Here is a 21,671-nt window from a genome sequence, read left to right on the forward strand (position 1 = left end):
ATCTTCCCATGGGTCCCGTCGCTACCAACGCAGATAGGGCAGCGCCTACATCTTCGCAGACCGTCCCGGGCGACCTGGTGCAACAACTAATGAAGTTGATGGAAGACCGCTACGGACTGGAGAAGAAACAACCAGCCCAGGGCCTGAGCCTTCGCGAAGGCTCCAACGTAGACGTCACCCCTGAGGGACCTCCCATCAGCGTAGCTGCTGCTACCAAGTCACAACTGAGGGACCAGCCTGCGCGAAGGAAGTCACAGCCTACCTCTGCGAAGGACCCAGACGATCAGCGTTTCGTGAAAGCCTTAGCGAAGGACCTCTAGATCATCACCTGCCTCAAACTCCGATTGATCAACGTTCGCGAAGGCATTCGCGAAGGAGGATCCTCTCATCCCCGGACTCAGATGAAGCTTAGCGAAGGTCAAGTCATCACTCCCCAGATGCGGACTCAGATGAAGCTACGCGAAGGACACCAGTTACAGTCTCCAAGTCATCTTCGTACCGGAAGTCGAGGGATTCCCCAGGAGCTTTGCGAAGCTATCATCGTCGTTCACCTTCGCGAAGGTCGCTGTACAGACGCAGCTCGTCACGCCGTTCTCCACGACACTCGCCTCACAAGTCTCCGCGCAGGTCTCGAAGAAGGTCTACGGACAGGACTCCACCTCAGTCAGCATCAGAAGAGTACCTTTGCCTCTAATCAGCGATCCTGTTACTGAAGATGATGGAGGCATCATATTCTCTGACGCGGAAATCCGTTACTGGATGGTCAACAACTTGGACTTGGCTTCACCTTCGAAGGACGATAATTCGGCTAACACCTATCTTATGAGGGAGGACAATGCAGACACGATCACCCTACCTCCGATTGATCCGATGGCAACGGTTCCACAGAACCTGGATACAGCCTTCCAAACAGCCACTAAAGCTCAGGCGCCGCACTTATCACAGTTCAACGCCAAGAAGTTCTCTGCCCATAATATGGACCCTTCCTTAAAGCACAAGAAATCGATGATAACTTTAAGGTCATCAACGATGCCAAGGCCAAGGTACAGGATCGAAGACCGCAAGCTGTCTCAAGTCGAGACTATGACCAGAAGAATGTTTTTCGGCCTCAACAGATCCAGGACTATCAACGAAACTCTCATCACTAGGTTTCGAGAATCCACATCAGATGACGACAGAATGATATACTCGGCCCTCCTTATGCAAAAGAAGGACCAACAGTTCATGACGGATCACCTTACATCCATCTCTGCAGTTCTTACACTGGCTCGTTGTCAAGGTCTCCTCGCCAACTGCAGTTGGGGTGAACAGTTCACAACACCGCTCTACACAGCCCCGTGGTCAACTCCATCAATCTTCGCTGGAGGAATCGATAAAGTCTCTAAAGAAGTCACCAAGGATTCAAGAGAAGTCCTCATGATTAAATCGAGTGACACTCTGGCCAGCGTCATCAGACAGACATCACAAAGATATTCTGGAAGATCCAAGTTTACTGGTCTACAAAAAGCACGGGACAGGAAGATAGCCGTCTTCAGAGGTGGAAAGGACTCTTTTCGTCGTCCATTCGGCAACTACAGGGGAGGATCTGGAAGAGGCAGGACACCCAGAGGCTCCCGCAACTATCGTCGATGAAAGACGGGTTCGGAACGACTGGAGTCTGCCACCCCCAGCTGTCCCTATACAACCTTCACAAGTGGGTGGACGTCTTCAACTGCACTGGGAGAACTGGGGAATACTACAAGATCCATATGTCTCCAACATCCTACAACACGGATATCGCATCCAACTACAGGCCACGCCTCCGCTTACAGTCAACCCTCACAAGTTCGACTTCCAGGCACAACTACTGAAGTTACGAGAAGCTGTTTCATCTCTCCTAACCAAGCAGGCCATAGAAATCGTGGATCAAGTAAACATCGAACCAGGTTTCTACTCCCCAGTTTTCCTAGTGCCCAAGAAAAATTCCAAGGAAAAGTTTCGACTCATCTACAACATGAGCACGTTCAACAGGGATTATCTACGCAAACCGCCGAGGTTTCGCATGAAACATCTACCTCAACTACTGCACCTCATTCGTCCGATGGACTACATGGCCAGTATAGATCTACAGGACGCCTACCTGCATATCCCGATACATCCTGACTCGAGGAAGTACCTACGGTTTACACTAGACGGGCTACATTACCAATGGAAGGTCCTACCATTTGGAATATCATCGGCCCCCTGGTTGTTTAAAAGAATAACAAAACCCATCGTCACTTACCTACATCGTCAAGGGTTAGCAGTACGCTCTACCTCGACGACGGGATTCAAGTAGATCAAGATCCAGAGCGTCTCAGACTACAGTTGAATTCCACCATCAAACTACTAACGCAGCTAGGATGGTTAGTGAATCTACTCAAGTCGGATCTAGAACCTACGCAAGACCTGCAATTTCTAGGCATCAGATTTCTCACGCCACAGAACCGTATCGTATTAGAGGACCGATGGCTCAAAATTCAACAGACGATCCCTCAAGCCTTACTCTCTCCGTTACCACTACGCCAGTGGCAGAGTCTGTTGGGTCTCCTCACGTCAGCACAAGACATGACAGCCAGAGGCAGACTACAGTTACGCCCGTTACAGGTCCTCATCAACGCCCATCTCGACGACCTTCAACCCTTCGGTCTACCGAATCACCTCAGACCTCATCTACTTTGGTGGACCCAGAGGTCAAATGTTTGCGAAGGCATCTATTTAACAGAGCCGGAGTTCAAGACCCATCTCTATGTCGACGCATCGCTCGAAGGTTGGGGAGCTCATCTCGCCAACCGGACGGCAGCAGGGGTATGGAACCAAGAAGAGAGCAATCTGCACATCAACATGCTCAGTGAAAGCAGTAATCAAAGCCTTACTTCATTGGAGCACCATTCTGCAGAATGCGCATCTCATGATCCACACCGACAACTCAACAGTGGCGTTTTATATAAACAAGCAAGGCTCAACAAGATCATTGAACCTACTGACTCTATGCTTTCAACTGTTCGACCTGATCGACGATCTCAACATACATGTGAGAGCATGCCACATTCCCGGAGCCGAGAATGTACTAGCAGACGCACTCTCTCGGCCAAATCGACCGTCACCTACAGAATGGAAGCTCCACCCCGAAATCTTCACTCAGATTATCAAGGAAATAGGAGCTCCATTAATAGACCTATTGGCCACTCGCTTCAACAATCAGCTAACAACATTCGTCTCACCAATCCCAGATCCACAAGCGTGGGCAACGGACGCTCTAAGCATATCCTGGGAGGGCCTCAACGCGTATGCGTTTCCGCCGCCAGCGATAATACCAAAGGTATTACAGAAAATCAGACAAACTCAGAGCCTCCAACTGATTTTGGTCGCGCCTTACTGGCCAGCGAGAACGTGGTTTCCCATTCTGATACAAGAAATCGGACAACCAATGCTACAATTACCAAGGAGTTCGAATCTACTCGTACATCCTCACACAAAACAAGCGCACGTCAACCCAGGATCATTCCAACTTCACGTATGGACTGTATTAAAGCGTGTTTAAACAAGAGAGGTTACTCAGCCAGAGCGGCGAAAGCAGTCACGCTTGCTTTACGCAATTCTACATGCAACCTGTATGACGACAAGTGGCACAGTTTTGAGACATATGCTGCTAAAAAGGGATTTACAGCTAGAAATGCTACACATCCTCAAGTAGCGGACTATCTTTTGTCACCTACGACAAACCAAACGTCTAAAAGGCTCTACACTTTCAACGTACCTTGCAGCACTAAGTTCAGTGATAACTGTGAGGACGGGTGCCAAGTTAACTAAGACACCAGAGTTACTGGCCTTGCTACGCTCTTTCCAATTGGAGGATCAGAAACAAAGATTTCGCGCTCCAGCATGGGATCTCAATGTTGTGCTTCAACACCTCACAAGTGAGGCTTACGAACCACTGGAAACAACATCGTTTGAATTCCTGACACAGAAAACACTTTCTGCTATCCCTAGCAACGGCAGCCACGATGTCGGAAATCCACGCTCTAGATTACGAGAGAACACGTTTTGACGACAATCAAAACTCAGTGCATATGCGACTGAGATGGGACTTCATCGCCAAGAATCAACTGCCAGGCCAACCAGACAGACAATTCCACGTCCCTGCACTTTCCTCCGTACTTGGACCTCGTGATACGCTGGACTTATCACTATGCCCAGTGAGAGCTCTCAAAGTTTATTTACAACGATCCAATACGAGGCGACGAAAATTCAAGCGATTATTCATCCCTCTCTCTACAGCGACACAGACCGAAGTCTCTCGCACCACGATATCTATATGGATCAGAACTGTCATACTACGAGCCTACAAGGCTGCAGGACTCGAACCTCCAAGAGCATCTAACCCTCACGAAATTAGAGCACTGGCTTCTACACTCGCTCTACATGGAAATTGCTCGCTGAATACCATTAAGGAGGTCTGCTTCTGGAAATCGGACATGGTGTTTGCTAACCACTACCTGAGAGATATCGCCACCGAGGACGTCTCAGGTATTCACCATTTCGGTCCTTTGGTCCTCGCACAGCAGTTGACAGTTCCTCGTAGACGTTGAGACGTAGTCTCACTATACTATTACAGTAAATATCAAGCTTACAACTCTACGGAGTCTACATGTATATCTTAAGCCTAGTTCAGTCTTAAGCCCAGTTGTTTCTTGTACAGTTGGGTCGCTTATCCACTTTGGAGTTGCTTTATTTCTATTTTTAACTACTATTATAGTCCCCCCATCTATGGCAGCTGGTAGAACTTATGTATGATAGCGGCAGAAATTAATTTATTTACAGTGCCATTATGAAGTTCCCGTATCTTTTTCCCACCTCTGAGTCCGTAGGATTCTACAAGCAAAAGAACATGAGTCAGGATAAGGAGAAATATGTAATTTTCTGAATAAAATTGATATTTTATACTTATCCTGACTCATGAGGTAAGCCCTCCCATCCTCCCCACATGACACTTTGGATTTCCCTGAAAATTCAAGTGTCGTGCTCGTTATCAGGAGAGAGTGAAGCATGTGGGCCACGGTGGCGCCGTCTTTCCCGCCAGTGGAAACAAAGAGGGGCAACTCTTGGTGAGTAGTGATTAGTGATTTTACGTATGTTTCAATTGAAGGGAGCTTCAATAGGTGATACAAGTGTTCCACTATGTTCGCAAGAAGAAGAAGACAAGCAAAAGAGCATGAGTCAGGATAAGTATAAAATATCAATTTTATTCAGAAAATTACATTTATGTAAATTTAAGACTAAAAGAAACAAGATATGGTGACTTACAGCATATGAGAAAAATATTCCTTAACTCGAGAATGGCCCGAGAGCCACCTCAACTACTCGACACCTGGAACCACTCGCTGATTGCCCACTCGCTGTGCCGAGACTAATTAGTGCTAATCACAACTGATTTCCCTGGCAGGTTTCCGGGGATGACAGGAAACTGTCTAGTCGTACAAACAAGTCCTGATTGTTCAATTGTGTCGTAAAGATATATGTTGAAAGAAAGCAGGTGTGAATACATATCGTGTATTGCAAAGTTTTATGTAATTTGACTGCAAGTTTCTCTTGTAGATCTTTGGCGGCTTGTACATTAATATATTATCACAATAAGCATGTATTCTTTGTATGTAAGAGATGAGATGCACATAAACAAATTCTCTCTCTCATATCATTGTGTGAGGATCCCCACAAGGGTACATTGTGTGAAGCCCTTTTCTGGTGTACCCTGCCCTGATGTTGCTGGAATATTGCTAAAAGCGGCGGCGTAAAACCAAACTCAGTCAGTCAGTCATTGTGTGAGGTTTAATTGTACAAAACATCTATGACAATGACATACTGTAAAGAAGAACTTACTTACATACTTTATAATCTTCGACGAAAATAGCATTTTTGCTGATACATTTCTAGTGTATACGACTTATTTTAATGAAAGTACTAAATCGAAATAACGCTAGTCTGTGACTAACATAGAGCACATTCATAGCTTGGCACTTTGTTTCATCTAGATTTAATGCAGAAAACATACGTGACCATACAAGCATACATAAAAAAAAAATGTATACTACATATTCCTTGCATAGACATAAAACAAAGAGTCACGTGATAGGGCGTCATCAAATTTCCTGAATAGAACATTCCGTATCTCAACTGTTCAATATAGTGGCTGGTCATATGTTATCTGTGACCAATCTTATCATGAGATACCTGTCACAGAGGAAAGGACAGGTGATGGGGCGTGGGCGAAATTTCTGAAGAGCATGTTTGGTCACTCAACAGCTTGGATAGAGATTGATTATTCAGGGGATAACTGGACTGTGTTTGACGAATTGGGGATGTCTACCGGTGGTTATATAGCCGCAAATTTACATTTGCCCCCCCCCCCCCCCAATATTTATGAAGGTGGGTGTGCCTATAGTTATACTGAATGCAAACGAGGTTCATAAGATTACAGATGTGCATGCATGCATAAACATTACAGAGAGGCGCATGACTCATCAGACAAATCAACATCTCAATTCTAAGATTGAAGCCAACGAGTCAAGTCCAAAGTTGCTGTTCAAACTTTTGTTCAGTATTTTGGGTAAACACTTTGAATCACCACTTCCGACATCTGATGACAATGAAGCAATAGCACAGACATTTTCGGATAATTTCTACAAAAAGATCCAAGACATGCATGATAAGATTTCGTCTTCTGTGGCTGTGGATGAAGCTGATTTTCCTCCAAAAATGTTTGATGGCACGCCTCTTACTCATATTGATAGTTTCACTGACACTAAAGTTCCTAAACTACTGAAATCTGCAAAAAGAACAACTTGTTCACTTGATCTGATTCCAACTGACCTTCTATATGACTGTCTCGACGTACTCTTACCAACATTAGTGCTGATTATTAACTCTTCTTCTTTATCTGGTTATATCCCAAGTGTACTCAAGTCACCTCTAGTTAGGCCACATCTGAAGAAATCAAGCCTTGATTGTGAGGATCAAAAAAACTACAGGCCTGTTTCAAACTTAGCGTTTATATCCAAGGTCATTGAACGTGCAGTCTCCAGTCTCCACAGAGTCGGTTAGAGTGTCTCTCCATCAGACATCAGACTGTTGCCAGAAGATATTCATGGATTTCATCAAATGCCTTGAAATTAAATTGAGAGAAAACAGAGTCCATTCTTCTAGGAGAGGCTGGAAATGCAAACAGTGTGACTTTACTAGTGTGTGTGTCTGTGGAGCAACCATTCCACTTTCTTCCACTGTCAACGATCTGCGTGTTGTCATCGATCACCAAGATCTAAGTATGACAGAACACGTCAAGTATGTTACTAAAACTAGCTACTTCCATCTCCACAATATCAGCAAGGCCAGACCGTTCTTACCAAAGATGCCTCCAAAATTTTCTGCCTCAGCCAAGTCACATCTCGTATGGACTACTGTAACAGCCTTTTAGCCAGATCTCCATCTTGAGTCGCTGACCAATTCCATCGCATACAGAATTTAACTGCTCGCATTACCTCCCAGATCTCCAGAAAACAGCACATCACACCAACTCTAAAAGACCTTCATTGGCTACCCGTGAAACACAGAATTTCCTTCAAACTCCTCTGTCTCTAATACCAGTGCATGACTAACATGCCTCCAGTCTATCTCTCAGATCTTCTTCAGGCTTATGCAACATCTAGATCTCTGAGATCAGGGAATCAACACCTTCTTGTTATCCCCAAAGTCAAACAAGCTAAATATGGACACTGTGCCTTCTCCTATGCTGCTGATAAAATAAGATTTCTCCCCACATTTATTTGTATATATTTGTTGTCAATGATTATAACCATTGATCCGATCCGATGACTTGAAAATTATTTCAAGGGATTTAATTGAGAGAGTGTGAAGCAGAAAATAGTGTTTTCTCCCCATCATTTCATTATATTCTTATCTATTTTCATAGAACTCTGCTTTTTAGAAGAAAAACTTTAAACTTATTAATAATAAAATCAGGACTGCTCCCTTACTGACAGTCTCACCGATCAGAAATAAACATCTCTTTTTAGTTTCATACATAACTGTTCTTTCACTTTTATTAATAATTTGATTTACATTGGTTTGATAAAATGAAGCAATCATATACTTACAAAATGCACAAAACCTACATCTGGTAAAATTCGTCTGCTAGCTGCCATTTTGAGAGGGGGTGTGTTCATTATTTTATTTAATTTAAAAATATATATTTTGGGGTTTTCTTTTGAGAAAATATTTCATGAAATAGAGAAACACACTTGGATAAAGTTAATAACCTCAAACTTTAAATAATCAACTCTCCCATTATGACCTTCTGACCTTTTAGCGGGGCCGTGGGGTAGCCTAGTGGTTAAAGCGTTCACTCGTCACGCCGAAGACCCAGGTTCGATTCCCCACATGGGTACAATGTGTGAAGCCCATTTCTGGTGTCCCCTGCCGTGATATTGCTGGAATATTGCTAAAAGCGGTGTAAAACCATACTCACTCACTCACTCTGACCTTTTAGCAACCTTTTCCACAACCATTTTGTACAGTGCTCAAAAGTACTATTTGCACCATATTTTAATTTGGAACCAAACTTTTTATTTAACTAGAATGTCTGATGAATAAAAAAAACACAATGTCTTGCTTTCATCACAAAAATTCCACGGGACATTAATGCTGTACCCATCCTACCAGTAATAAGCTTTGCTCCAGCTGCAAGAAGACTTTTTCATCTTTTGATCCACACTTTCATGTGTGAATTGTATTGGGATCTCTAGCTTGTGAACGGTGTCAGCCCGATCTGTCGACAACCTTCCTAACTGTCGACAAAACAAAAAAAACCCGGAGTGTCGACATCGCGTGGTCAGCATACCGTGACAGTGTTAATTAATGAAAGAGAATGTTTGCTTAGTGGTTTGCAAGTGGCTATGGTGGCTACAGCTATGCTCGTATCATGAGTTAATGAATTAAATTGATTAAAGAGAATGTCTTTTTAACAATTTGCAAGAGAATTAAGGTTGCAAAAAACAGACTTTTATTTTACGTTATGCGAGTGGAAGGATTACCATTTTGGAGTTTAACATGCAACAACATCCAGAAAGAAACAGAGAGCTTACAAATTATTTTGTGATATTGGGAGTAGAAGTATTATCGAAATGCTATACAAATATGTTATATTGTGTGACATATGATACATGCATGATACATGCATGTTGTTATATTGAGTGAATAATTATATTATCTACTATATATATCACACTCTGTTTTAATTGGTTTGTTAATTTCGAGAACACTGGGAGTGAAGTCACTCATGTAGAACATTACCTCCCTTTTCCCGGACTGTCGACAAGTAATTTGGACAGATTATTTCTTCTTGTCGACAGTCCGGGCATAAACCTTGTGAACATGTTAATGATGATCAGTTTGCCATGGAAACTAAGACCGGGTGCAGAAGAGTGAAAGATAGAGACTACAAACATGAGTCAGATGAATTTGGTCCTTCAGCAACTTAAAAAAAATCAAAACATTCCACCAAGGTGTGACACTTGTCCAATCCTTAAGCAGAAGACTTTCTCGATGATCCTTATCCTTATGATAGGGCTCTTGAGTTCAAATATTCCTTTCCCATGTTCCTTGACTATCAGGGACTAAGCTTAGGAGGAATAACTGAGCGTCATTTGAATAGGATAGGAGCAAAATGTTAAACAGAGTGCTAACCAAACTGTTCAACCTTTCACCCTTATATGTGAATGTAGGGAACAGTTTTAAGAACTGACTGTCAGGGACTGAAGAACGATAAGTATTATAAATGTCCACTGTCAAGTTATAATTTTCAAGTTTAGTTGTCTAGACACTAGTGTATATACAGACAATGAGCAGGTTATCAGCCAGCAAGACTGTTTTTGTGATTCCAGATACAATGAGGGTATGCTTGATATCACTGCTGCTTCAGTCAAAATGGTGGAGGATCCAAAAGAAGTCTTCACGGATTTTGCCAAAGGAGGAGGATCTACAAAGTAGGTGAACTTTTACAGTAGCAGTTCTGTACACACTGTTTTGTCAGTCAATCCATCAGAAACATGTTTTGACATCTTTAAAACAAAGTATATGAACTACAAAGTTTGCTTGGACTGAAACTAAAGTGAGCTATTTTCTTGGCACATTGTCAATCCTTCCTCCAACATAGTATTTTTTCAGCATTTCCTACTACTGTCAAACACCATTTTGTCCCAGTTGAAGGGATCTTCCTGCTCTTGCAAGAGGGCCATCACATTAATACAGTCAAACACCATTTTGTCTAAGCTGAAGGGACCTGCATTCATACAGTCAAACACCATTTTGTCTAAGCTGAAGGGACCTGCATTAATACAGTCAAACACCATTTTGTCTAAGCTGAAGGGACCTGCATTAATACAGTCAAACACCATTTTGTCCAAGCTGAAGGGACCTGCATTAATACATTCAAACATCATTTTGTCCAAGCTGAAGGGACCTGCATTAATACAGTCAAACGCCATTTTGTCTAAGCTGAAGGGACCTGCATTAATACAGTCAAACACTATGTTGTCTAAGCTGAAGGGACCTGCATTAATACATTCAAACACCATTTTGTCTAAGCTGAAGGGACCTGCATTAATACATTCAAACACCATTTTGTCTAAGCTGAAGGGACCTGCATTAATACATTCAAACATCATTTTGTCCAAGCTGAAGGTACCTGCATTAATACAGTCAAACATCATTTTGTCTAAGCTGAAGGGACCTGCATTAATACATTCAAACACCATTTTGTCTAAGCTGAAGAGACCTGCATTAATACAGTCAAACATCATTTTGTCCAAGCTGAAGGGACCTGCATTAATACAGTCAAACACCATTTTGTCCAAGCTGAAGGGACCTGCATTAATACATTCAAACATCATTTTGTCCAAGCTGGAGGGACCTGCATTAATACATTCAAACATCATTTTGTCCAAGCTGAAGGGACGTGCATTAATACAGTCAAACACCATTTTGTCCAAGCTGAAGGGACCTGCATTTATACAGTCAAACACCATTTTGTCCAAGCTGAAGGGACCTGCATTAATACATTCAAACATCATTTTGTCCAAGCTGAAGTGACCTGCATTAATACAGTCAAACATCATTTTGTCCAAGCTGAAGGGACGTGCATTAATACAGTCAAACACCATTTTGTCTAAGCTGAAGGGACCTGCATTAATACAGTCAAACACCATTTTGTCCAAGCTGAAGGGACCTGCATTAATACATTCAAACATCATTTTGTCCAAGCTGAAGGGACCTGCATTAATACATTCAAACATCATTTTGTCCAAGCTGAAGGGACCTGCATTAATACAGTCAAACACCATTTTGTCTAAGCTGAAGGGACCATTAATGTCAAACATCATTTTGTCATTGAAATACCTGCATTAAAACACCATTTTTGTCCAAGCTGAAGGGACCTGCATTAATACAGTCAAACATCATTTTGTCCAAGCTGAAGGGGCATTAATACATCAAACACATTCAAGCTGAAGGGAACATCAAACATCATTTTGTCCAAGCTGAAGGGACCTGCATTAATACAGTCAAACACCATTTTGTCTAAGCTGAAGGGACCTGCATTAATACATTCAAACATCATTTTGTCCAAGCTGAAGGGACCTGCATTAATACAGTCAAACATCATTTTGTCCAAGCTGAAGGGACCTGCATTAATACGGTCAAACACCATTTTGTCTAAGCTGAAGTGACCTGCATTAATACGGTCAAACACCATTTTGTCCAAGCTGAAGGGACGTGTATTAATACATTCAAACACTATGTTGTCCAAGCTGAAGGGACTGGTGTACCTACACTTTTGGGGGTCAAAAAGTGTAGGGGTAATGGGGGATCTTAAATAAACACTGTAGATTATGTACACCCCTTCATGTAAAATGGACTCTGTCAGTCTTTTGTATGTAAAGCAAACAGTACATTTTTACTTAAAAGTTTATTCCTGGACAAAACAATTTTATAAATAAATCGCATCTGTTTAAAGGTATTTTTTGTCATTTAGACTGTATATATATTTTACTCATTATAGCAATATCTATAAAAATGTATGTAAATATTAAAATGGATTGTTAATATTGCTTAAAATATAAAAATTTCAAAATCATATGAAAACTTATAGCAATAGCTTAGCAATACAAATGCTAATAACATAAAATGTGAAAATGCTAAAATGCCTGAATTACAATATACAAACGCAAATAAGAAATCAAAGTCCCAAGTTTCTTCAGAAATGAGTCAAGCCCATTTGTTAATTGGGTGAGTCCGCTAGTGAGTAGAGTGGAACCAAAGCAAAGTGTAGGGGTACTGAGAAAACATGCATTGATTAAGTGTAGGTGAACTGGGGTGTAGGTGAAATGAGAGCGTGAATCGAAGGGATCTGCATTGTGCATTGACACCATTTTGTCCCAGTTGTAGAGACATACGATAATACAGTCAAACACCATTGTGTCCAAGTTGAAGAGACATACAATAATACTTCAAGTTGTCCAACTCTGAAAAGATGCCCAAATCCTAAAGCAGGGATCATACATGTTTTTAGCAGTGGTTTCTCTGGAACAGTTCACTGAATGAATATTTTTTATTTTATCTTCGAGGTCGTGGTTCATTACACCTCTAGACCTATACACAAATGTGGATGATTGTGGGCTAGTTTACTTCCACCATGATTACACCTCAAGAATTATCAGTACTGTGGACATTATTGTGGCAAATTTGTCAAATGTTATTATGATGTTATATTATATACATTATATATATACTTTATATGTAGTTTTTAAATTTTTCATGTACAGTCTAAAGAGAAATTCAAGGTTACTTACCAACTACGTTTTCATCTTATAAATTATTACGTAAATAATGAATACTAGCAGTGCTGTAAACATGAATTGATTTACATTTCATTATCAGCGAGTACATCCAGTTCACCGACAATCTTGAGAAAGCTCCTTTTGTTTTAAAATTTCATTAGAAGTAAGCTTTTTATGTCAGCATTTAGGTGGCATTCAGCTATCATGGTTGCCTGTTATGTTACATTTGAGAACTGTATTGAATAGTACCAGCAACGAATAAAAACTGTCTTACTAACATCTGTAGATCAGTGAAGCTGATTGTTGACCGAGGCATGAGCTGGAATTCAGCCTTGACTAGGCTTGACAACTACAAAGGACGACAAGATGGCTTCTATGTCTCCAAACGAGATATCTGGGGTAGCAAGCACTACATACTGGCCACTCAGAAGGAGAATTCGACACATCTCTTCAAGATAGCAAGGTAAGTAGACTGACATGCTTAACACAAGGAAGTATTGCTTCCTTTGTTTAATCATTTAGGGTCAATCCTGTGTTACAGTAGGTCCCTGAGCAGTTGTGGAAAACAGTCAGACAATGTATATGTTTGGCATTTTCATAACACTTGAATCGTAAAAGTTTATTTAAAAAACACATTTTACTTACAACGTGAATACCAATTCCAAGAGATAATGAGGATGTGAATCACAAGACAATGTGACGTCAAACCAGCAAGTCAAAAACCAACACAAGCAGGGGGACTGCCACAAATGAGAAATCGACCCTCTGCTGTTCAAGAGATCATATCCCTGATGTTGCTTTAGAAATAATCCTGTTCAGTTTGAACCACTTTTTGACAAAAAATTACAAAAATAGCATCCATATTTTAAGGATCATAATAACATTGTGTATACAGTCGATTGATATTCTTACTGGTGAAGGCGCACATCAAAATGTCAAAATTATCAGCAGCTGCGCGAGAGAACAAGCTGTTGAAATTTCACATATGGGTACTTCGAACAGCCATATTGCCAGATGGTTCGGCCATACGAGACAGACCATCATCACTGAGACGCATCAAACAGACAGAACTGACAGTCCCAGAACTGGAAGACTAGGAGTGACCACCCTGCAAGAGGGCCATCACCTGTGTATTCTCCATCTGCACAACCACTTAATCACTGTGATGTTTTCTGCTGCAGCAGCATTGGATCACTGTATGAGCCAAGAACACGGTGATCAGGACAAGAATGTATAGTGCTAGCTAGCAATGTTACATTTAGGTGCAATATGTGTGGTGTTTTGGCAAAACAATGGGGTGTACACAATGTTTGTGAAGTCACAATAAGAAAAACCTTATGAAAATAAATTATGTTGATTTTGTGAAAAAAATCCCAAGTTGCCAGCTGTGTACTTTCTTTTGTATGTCAGTTTGGTATTGATGATTTAGAACATGATTGTAACAAAATTATTTTGGGTCTGGTAACATCATTTTACCTTGCTTTATTATCCCCCCGGCATGTAATGCGGGGGGGATATAGTCAACGCCTCGTCCGTCCGTCCGTCTGTCAGTAATAATTTTGTTTCCGGAGCATAACTAAAAAACCGTTCAATATTTTTCAACAAAAGTTAGTAGATATATATCAAACAGAACCTAAAGTGGTGCCCTTTGCTATTTACAGATTTTAGTCATTTTTATCCCACCGGCATGTAATGCGGTGGGATATAGTCGTTGCCTCGTCCGTCTGTCCGTCCGTCCGTAATCATTTTGTTTCCGGAGCATAACTCAAAGACCGTTCGATATTTTTCAACAAAAATTGGTAGATATGTCAAACATAACCTAAGGTGGTGCCTTTTGCTATTTACAGATTATTGTCATTTTTATTTTTCTCGGTTTCCATGGAAACGTTTTGGGATTAGTCTCAAAAGTGAGGGGTGGGCTTCGTTTCCGGAGCATAACTCAAAAACTGTTCTATATTTTTCAACAAGACTTGGTAGATATATCAAACAGAACCTTAAGTTGTGCCTTTTGCTATTTGCAGATTTTTGTCATTTTTATTTTTCCCGGTTTCCATGGAAACGATTCGGACTTAGTCTCAAAAGGGAGGGGTGGGCTTCGTTTCCGAGGCAAAACCCAAGAACCGTTCAATATTTTTCAACAAAACTTGGTGGATATATCAAACAGAACCTTAAGTGGTGCCTTTTGCTATTTCCAGATTTTTGTCATTTTTATTTTTCCCAGTTTCAATGGAAACGATTCGGACTTAGTCCCAAAAGTGAGGGGTGGGCTTCGTTTCCGGAGTACAACCCGAAAACTTCTCAATATCTTTCAGTAAAACTTGGCAGATATGTGAGGCAGATCCCAAAGTGGTGCCTTTTGCTATTTGCAGATATTTGTGATTTATTATTTTCTCGGTTTCTATGGAAATGAATCGGACTTAGTCTCAAAAGGAAGGGGTGGGTTTCGTTTCCGGAGTACAACTGGAAAATTTCTTAATATCTTTCAGCAAAACTTGGCAGATATGTGAGGCAGATGCCAAAGTGGTGCCTTTTGCTATTTGGCAGAATTTTGGCATATTTATTTTTCCCCGATTTTCATGGAAACGATTCGGACTTAGTCTAAAATCAAGCTGGACTTTAAGTAACTGTCAGATGATTTGTTCTTTCAAAGATGTGGGGGCCGGGGGGATATGTCATCTTCTGAAGACTCTTGTTATTTTTCTCGGTTTCCATGGAAACGTTTTGGACTTAGTCTTAAAAGGGGGGTGGGGTTTGTTTCCGGAGCATAACTCAAGAACCTTTAAATATTTTTTCAACAAAACTTGGTAGATATATCAAACAGAACCTTAAGTGGTTCCTTTTGCTATTTGCAGATTTTTGGCCTTTTTATTTTTCCCGGTTTCCATGGAAACGATTCGGACTTAGTCCAAAAAGGGAGGGTGGGCTTCGTTTCCGGAGCATAACTCAAGAACCTTTCAATATTTTTCAACAAAACTTGGTAGATATATCCGGAGCACAACTCGAAAACTTCTTAATATCTTTCTGTAAAACTTGGCAGATATGTGAGGCAGATGTTAAAGTGGTGCTTTTTGCTACTTGGCAGAATTTTGGCACATATATTTTTCCCGGTTTGTGGAAACGATTCAGACTTAGTCCCAAAAGGGAGGGTAGGGCTTCGTTTCCAGAGCAGAATTCAAGAACCTTTCAATATTTTTCAAGAAAACTTGGTAGATATATCAAGCAGAACCCAAAGTGGTGCCTTTTGCTATTTGCAGATTTTTGTCATTTTTATTTTTCCCGGTTTCCATGGAAACGATTAGGATTTAGTCCCCAGAGGGATGGGTGGGCTTCATTTCCGGAGCACAACTTGAAAAGCATTCAGTATCTTTCAACAGAACTTGGCAGATATATTAGGCAAACTTTGAAATGGTGCCCTTTTGCTATTATGTTGCTCATGATTTCTATGGAAACAATTTGGACTTAGTCTATAAAAAAAATCAAGCTGGACTTTAAGTAACTGTCAGATGATTTGTTCTTTCAAATTTGGGGGGGGATATGTCATCTTTGATGACTCTTGTTTTATTAATCACGGTCCATGTAGTCATCAGTGTTACTGCTCCAAGGCAGTTTCTCATCTTTGTTTTCCAGCTGAAGTAAGTGTTCTTTGAACAGTAAAATGTTGACATGCACTGGGTGCAAGTTGGTATAAATATGAGGTTGCATATGCATATTACAGTTTTAGGTTGCACCAGTGCAAGCTCCAAAGGCTTATATTGATCCCTATAAGTTATGCATATGCCTGTGATATAGTTGAAATGTACAACAGATTCTGAAGAGAATTCTTACAGTTATGGAAAGGATTGTGTTGCTCACATATATATCTATATATATATTTCATAACTCAAGATTTGTCATAATCCCAGACCTAACACTGGCCTATCTACATTTGATGAGGAGAAAGCTGACCTGCTGCAAAAGTATGTTCCTATACAGACGGAGAAAGCAGGTAAATTGATCAAACTGTGGAATACATATGACGATATATTGTGTAAGATGCAGTAACAGTAAACCAATGACTGTTTCACAGTAGCTTCAGAGATGCCAGAGTATTAATCTACACAGATGATAGTGAGTGATCAGTATAAATCACATCTGTCCTTCATGACTAATCTCAGGTTGTCTATTCTGGTGTCCTGCTGTTCCAAATAGATTTCACATGCGGATGTGTAGTTTTGAATGACATTATGTCCAGACCTGGCCAGTATAACACCTCTCCGGTCCCTGTTACATGCCAGTTAGACTTACATATATTGTTGATAGCATTTCTGAATTTGGAAGTACTACCATCCGGCAGCAGACAACAAATATGTATTTTCACCTTCTCTGTAGGTATGCCAACTCAGAGCATGTCTCAGAAACACATGCTGAGAGAAGGCTCTAGCTGTTAATGGTTCATGGAGCTAGCTCACTGCCACTTTGCTTTTGTCAGTTTTGAGCCCGTCTGAACAATTAATATATCCCACATTAATCATCTCAGACAATTTCAACTTTTATATTTGTATTGGGTGAGATTCATTCCTTCGCTAACACCTATATATCTGGGCCTAGATTTTCGAAGCTCTCTTAGCACTAAGATAGTCGTAAGTGCCATACATTAACATTAACTTCCGACTATCTTAGCGCTAAGAGAGCTTCGAAAATCTAGGCCCTGGAACTGACCTCAGCAACCTATGCTTGTCATGAAAGGCAACAAATAAGATCGAGTACTGAGACTCGCTGATGTGGTTGACACACACCGTAGTATCCCAACTGCGTAGATCAGTGCTCATGATGTCAGTTGCTAGAGTGTCTATAGATTTGCTATTTATGCTGATAGCAACTGTTTTTGGTGGCTTCGCTGACATTTAAGACTGGTGAAGGCAGTGTTTTCCCTTGAACTCTGATATTTTCATGATAATCCAAACTCAGGAGTTCTTGTTTTATCGATATCATCTGTAGATATTGTTATGAGGCAGTGTTATACATTATGCATTGTGCTTGTAAATTCAGTAAGGGGCAGTGGTGTGCTATGTTTAGACCTGTTCTAGAGTGAGGGAGGGAGTTAGTTTTATGCCGCTTTTAGCAATATTCCAGCAATGTTACAGCAGGGACATGAGAAATGGGTTTCTCACATTGTACCCATGTGAGGATCCAACCCAGGTCTTCAGTGTGGCAAGTGAAAACTTTAATTACAATGTTACCCATCCTCCAGACGTGCCCTAGATGTAGACGGAATGATCAGGAATGTGTTTTAAGGAGATGTATATAAGGTGGTGACTCTTGCCTCTTATCTCACATTACATCTGACCCATGAAGATCTGGGTTAGAATTGATGTTCAGTAACCCATGCTTGTCGGAAGAGACGTCTAATGGGATCGGGTGGTCAGACTCGCTGACTTGATTGACACATTTCATCATATCCTAATTGCGTAAATCGATGCTCATGCTGTTGATCACTGGATTGACGTGTTAATTTACAGACCACCACCATATTGCTGAGTGCGGGCGTAAAACTAAACTCACTCACTCACCCAAGTTACCAGAAGACCAGCATATATGACAGTTGAAACATTGTTACACAATGTTTAATAATGCACTTGACAAAATTGAGAATCTATGTATGCACAGGTTGTTAGCTGTTCCTGCTGTTATTGAAACATAGAACTCAATTTTGGGGCCCATTTTTCAATACCTGATATACTGCAGGAACTTGGAAGAACTAGTTCTCCCACAGTTTTTATGTGGTGGCTAAGTACATGTATAACCAAAAGATGGATGCTTGTATGACTTCAGCTACATCTTTCTTGTGAATGAAACAAACTTCAGTTGTCTTGTTTTTAGTTTATTTATCTATTCTCAGTTCTGATTATCATTGAAAAATTGTAGATCTTGTAGATTTCCACAACACATATAGTTGACATCTGTCTACATGTCCTAACACTTGTCACTGAAACTTAATCCACCAAGCTCAAACACAAGTTGTTGGGGATGGTAACAGGTTACTGATGTATGAAAAGTGATGGGCATCACAACACATTCACAAGGTGAGCACAGGCTTTAATCATTATTCACTGGGTGATGTATATGGTATTGTTTATCCTTTGAAATAATTTGAATCACTTTTTGTAAGAAACCCCAATGATCATCATTGAATGTGTCATGTCTGGTTGGGTGCTAGGATATTTATTTGGCCTAAAGGTGATGTGTGTTATGCCCAAGACCTTCCATGTGGCATGCTTGTGTTGGCAGAGTATTACCAGAAGGAGAAACATCAAAACTGTTGAAATGTTACAAACTTAAAGACCATAGAGAATAAATGGTTGCAAAGTATTGGATTTGAAATATAGCAATTACAAAAAATGTGGTGGAATAATGAACATAAAAGTTAGGGCTAAAGATAATATAATCAGTATTGTCAGAAACACATCACACAAATAAACAATTTACCACAAGCAGTGCTTCATGATAGTTGATAAGAAAGAAGGTATTTTTTTAAGAAGCCAAGGATTACATTCAACAACAAGACATATAAGATAGGTTCATAATATTGGCCAAAGAGACATCAAAGAGAATCACACAATTTCGTATAATTTGACTGCAGACTACATAATATAAAGTGGAATATTGTTGATGAAGATATTTGTGTCTATTGCAAATCGACAAAAGTGATACCTGAATAAGCATGATATGTCATGCATGGTACTGGTGTCCTTGTCAACCATTGTATGGCATCTGGCCGGACTTGGTGCTTGTGTCCTTGTTAATCATGGTATAGCATCTGGCCTGATATGGTGCTGGTGTCTATCAACCATGGTATATCATCTGGCCAGACATGGTGCTGGTGTCCTTGTCAACCATGGTATAGCATCTGGCCAGACATGGTGCTGGTGTCTTTATCAACCATGGTATAGCATCTGGCCAGACATGGTGCTGGTGTCCTTGTCAACCATTTTATATCATGTGACCGGACATGGTGCTGGTGTCCTTGTTAATCATGGCATGGCATCTGGCCAGACATGGTGCTTGTGTCCTTGTCAACCATTGTATATCATCTGGCCAGACATGGTGCTTGTGTCTTTGTCAACCATTGTATATCATCTGGCCAGACATGGTGCTTGTGTCCTTGTTAACCATTGTATATCATCTTGCCAGACATGGTGCTTGTGTCTTTGTCAACCATTGTATATCATCTTGCCAGACATGGTGCTTTTGTCCTTGTGAACCACGGTATATCATCTGGCCAGACATGGTGCTTGTGTCTTTGTCAACCACGGTATATCATCTGGCCAGACATGGTGCTGGTGTCCTTGTCAACCATTGTATATCATGTGACCGGACATGGTGCTGGTGTCCTTGTTAATCATGGCATGGCATCTGGCCAGACATGGTGCTTGTGTCCTTGTTAACCACGGTATATCATCTGGCCAGACATGGTGCTTGTGTCTTTGTCAACCACGGTATATCATCTGGCCAGACATGGTGCTGGTGTCCTTGTCAACCATTGTATATCATGTGACCGGACATGGTGCTGGTGTCCTTGTTAATCATGGCATGGCATCTGGCCAGACATGGTGCTTGTGTCCTTGTTAACCACGGTATATCATCTTGCCAGACATGGTGCTGGTGTCCTTGTTAACCATTGTATATCATCTGGCCAGACTTGCTGCTGGTGTTTTGTTAAGACTAGTTACTGACATATATGGCCTATGGGGATAGTGTCCCTATCATATGTGCACTAATTCAAATTATACACATCAGTTTATTGTTTTCATCATTCAGACTATTGTTGACCTCATTCAAATTTTATTGTGACGTAAGATCAGAATGATGTCACTCAAGAAACCGCATAACTAAAGATTGTCAGGTCATTTGACAATTGTTCTTGAAAGGACAGGAGTGCAGTTTTCTGAAGGGGAACCCCGAGAAAAGATTTAGAAATAATGTGTAATAAAGAATTATTACACTCACACGGAATGGGTATAAGAATTCAATTATTACCCATGCTCTCACTCACGAAATACAAGAATTTATGTTTTGTAAAATCAGTATGAGACACAGGCTTTCAATATTTTCTCTAACTATGGTATGTTACATTTCCATATACATAGTGTAATTTAAAAAGTTGAAAAGGTAATACCAGGAATATATTTTAGGATACAACAGTAATAAAAGTATATCTGTTCATGCTATGGTGACACATTCTGGTGAAGGAATCATATCAGGTAGTCTGCAGGAAACAAGAACAGGGTGAATAATAATAAAAGGATTAACAAGTACAAGGTCAATAGTCTCATTCAGCCTGACTAGTAATGAAGTTAAACCATCTGTGCATATGTATAATTGTCAACTTTCTAACTGAAAAGTAACAAACATGGTACATTATTTTGTGCAAACAGATATGAAATATATCAAATGTAAAAATTGTCAGAAATTTATAAAAAGAACCTACAAATGTATCAACTGTATGTCTTCTAAAAAACATCATTGACAAGAACAATGCATATATGTACAATATTTTGTGTCAACAAACAATGAGGGAAACTTGGAGTTACATGCTGAAACATTATCAATTTCAAATGTTTAAACATTCTACATACTAACAACACACATGATTAGTATACCTCTAGATATCTACAGCTAGCCCACTCACTGCAGGACTAATAAGTCAACCTGGCAGTCATGTACAAATTGCTGATTTTTCACAAGAAAAAATCAACATTGTGAAATAACAATCATGTAGTTTGAAAC

The 21,671-nt window shown here is 40.6% G+C and overlaps 1 protein-coding gene across 1 annotated transcript in view; it reads left to right on the top strand.

Annotated features, from left to right (window-relative positions):
• Positions 1 to 21,671, top strand: part of LOC124286827 (protein FORGETTER 1-like) — a 327,576-nt gene that overhangs the window by 288,082 nt on the left and 17,823 nt on the right. The window contains 3 exon segments of the mRNA XM_046723267.1: positions 9,954 to 10,055; positions 13,192 to 13,368; positions 16,808 to 16,890. Of these exon segments, the coding sequence (XP_046579223.1) occupies positions 9,954 to 10,055; positions 13,192 to 13,368; positions 16,808 to 16,890 (362 nt within the window).

Source organism: Haliotis rubra, unplaced genomic scaffold, assembly GCF_003918875.1.
Source record: "Haliotis rubra isolate DU_JTF1 unplaced genomic scaffold, ASM391887v1 Scf392, whole genome shotgun sequence".
NCBI lineage: Eukaryota > Metazoa > Mollusca > Gastropoda > Lepetellida > Haliotidae > Haliotis > Haliotis rubra.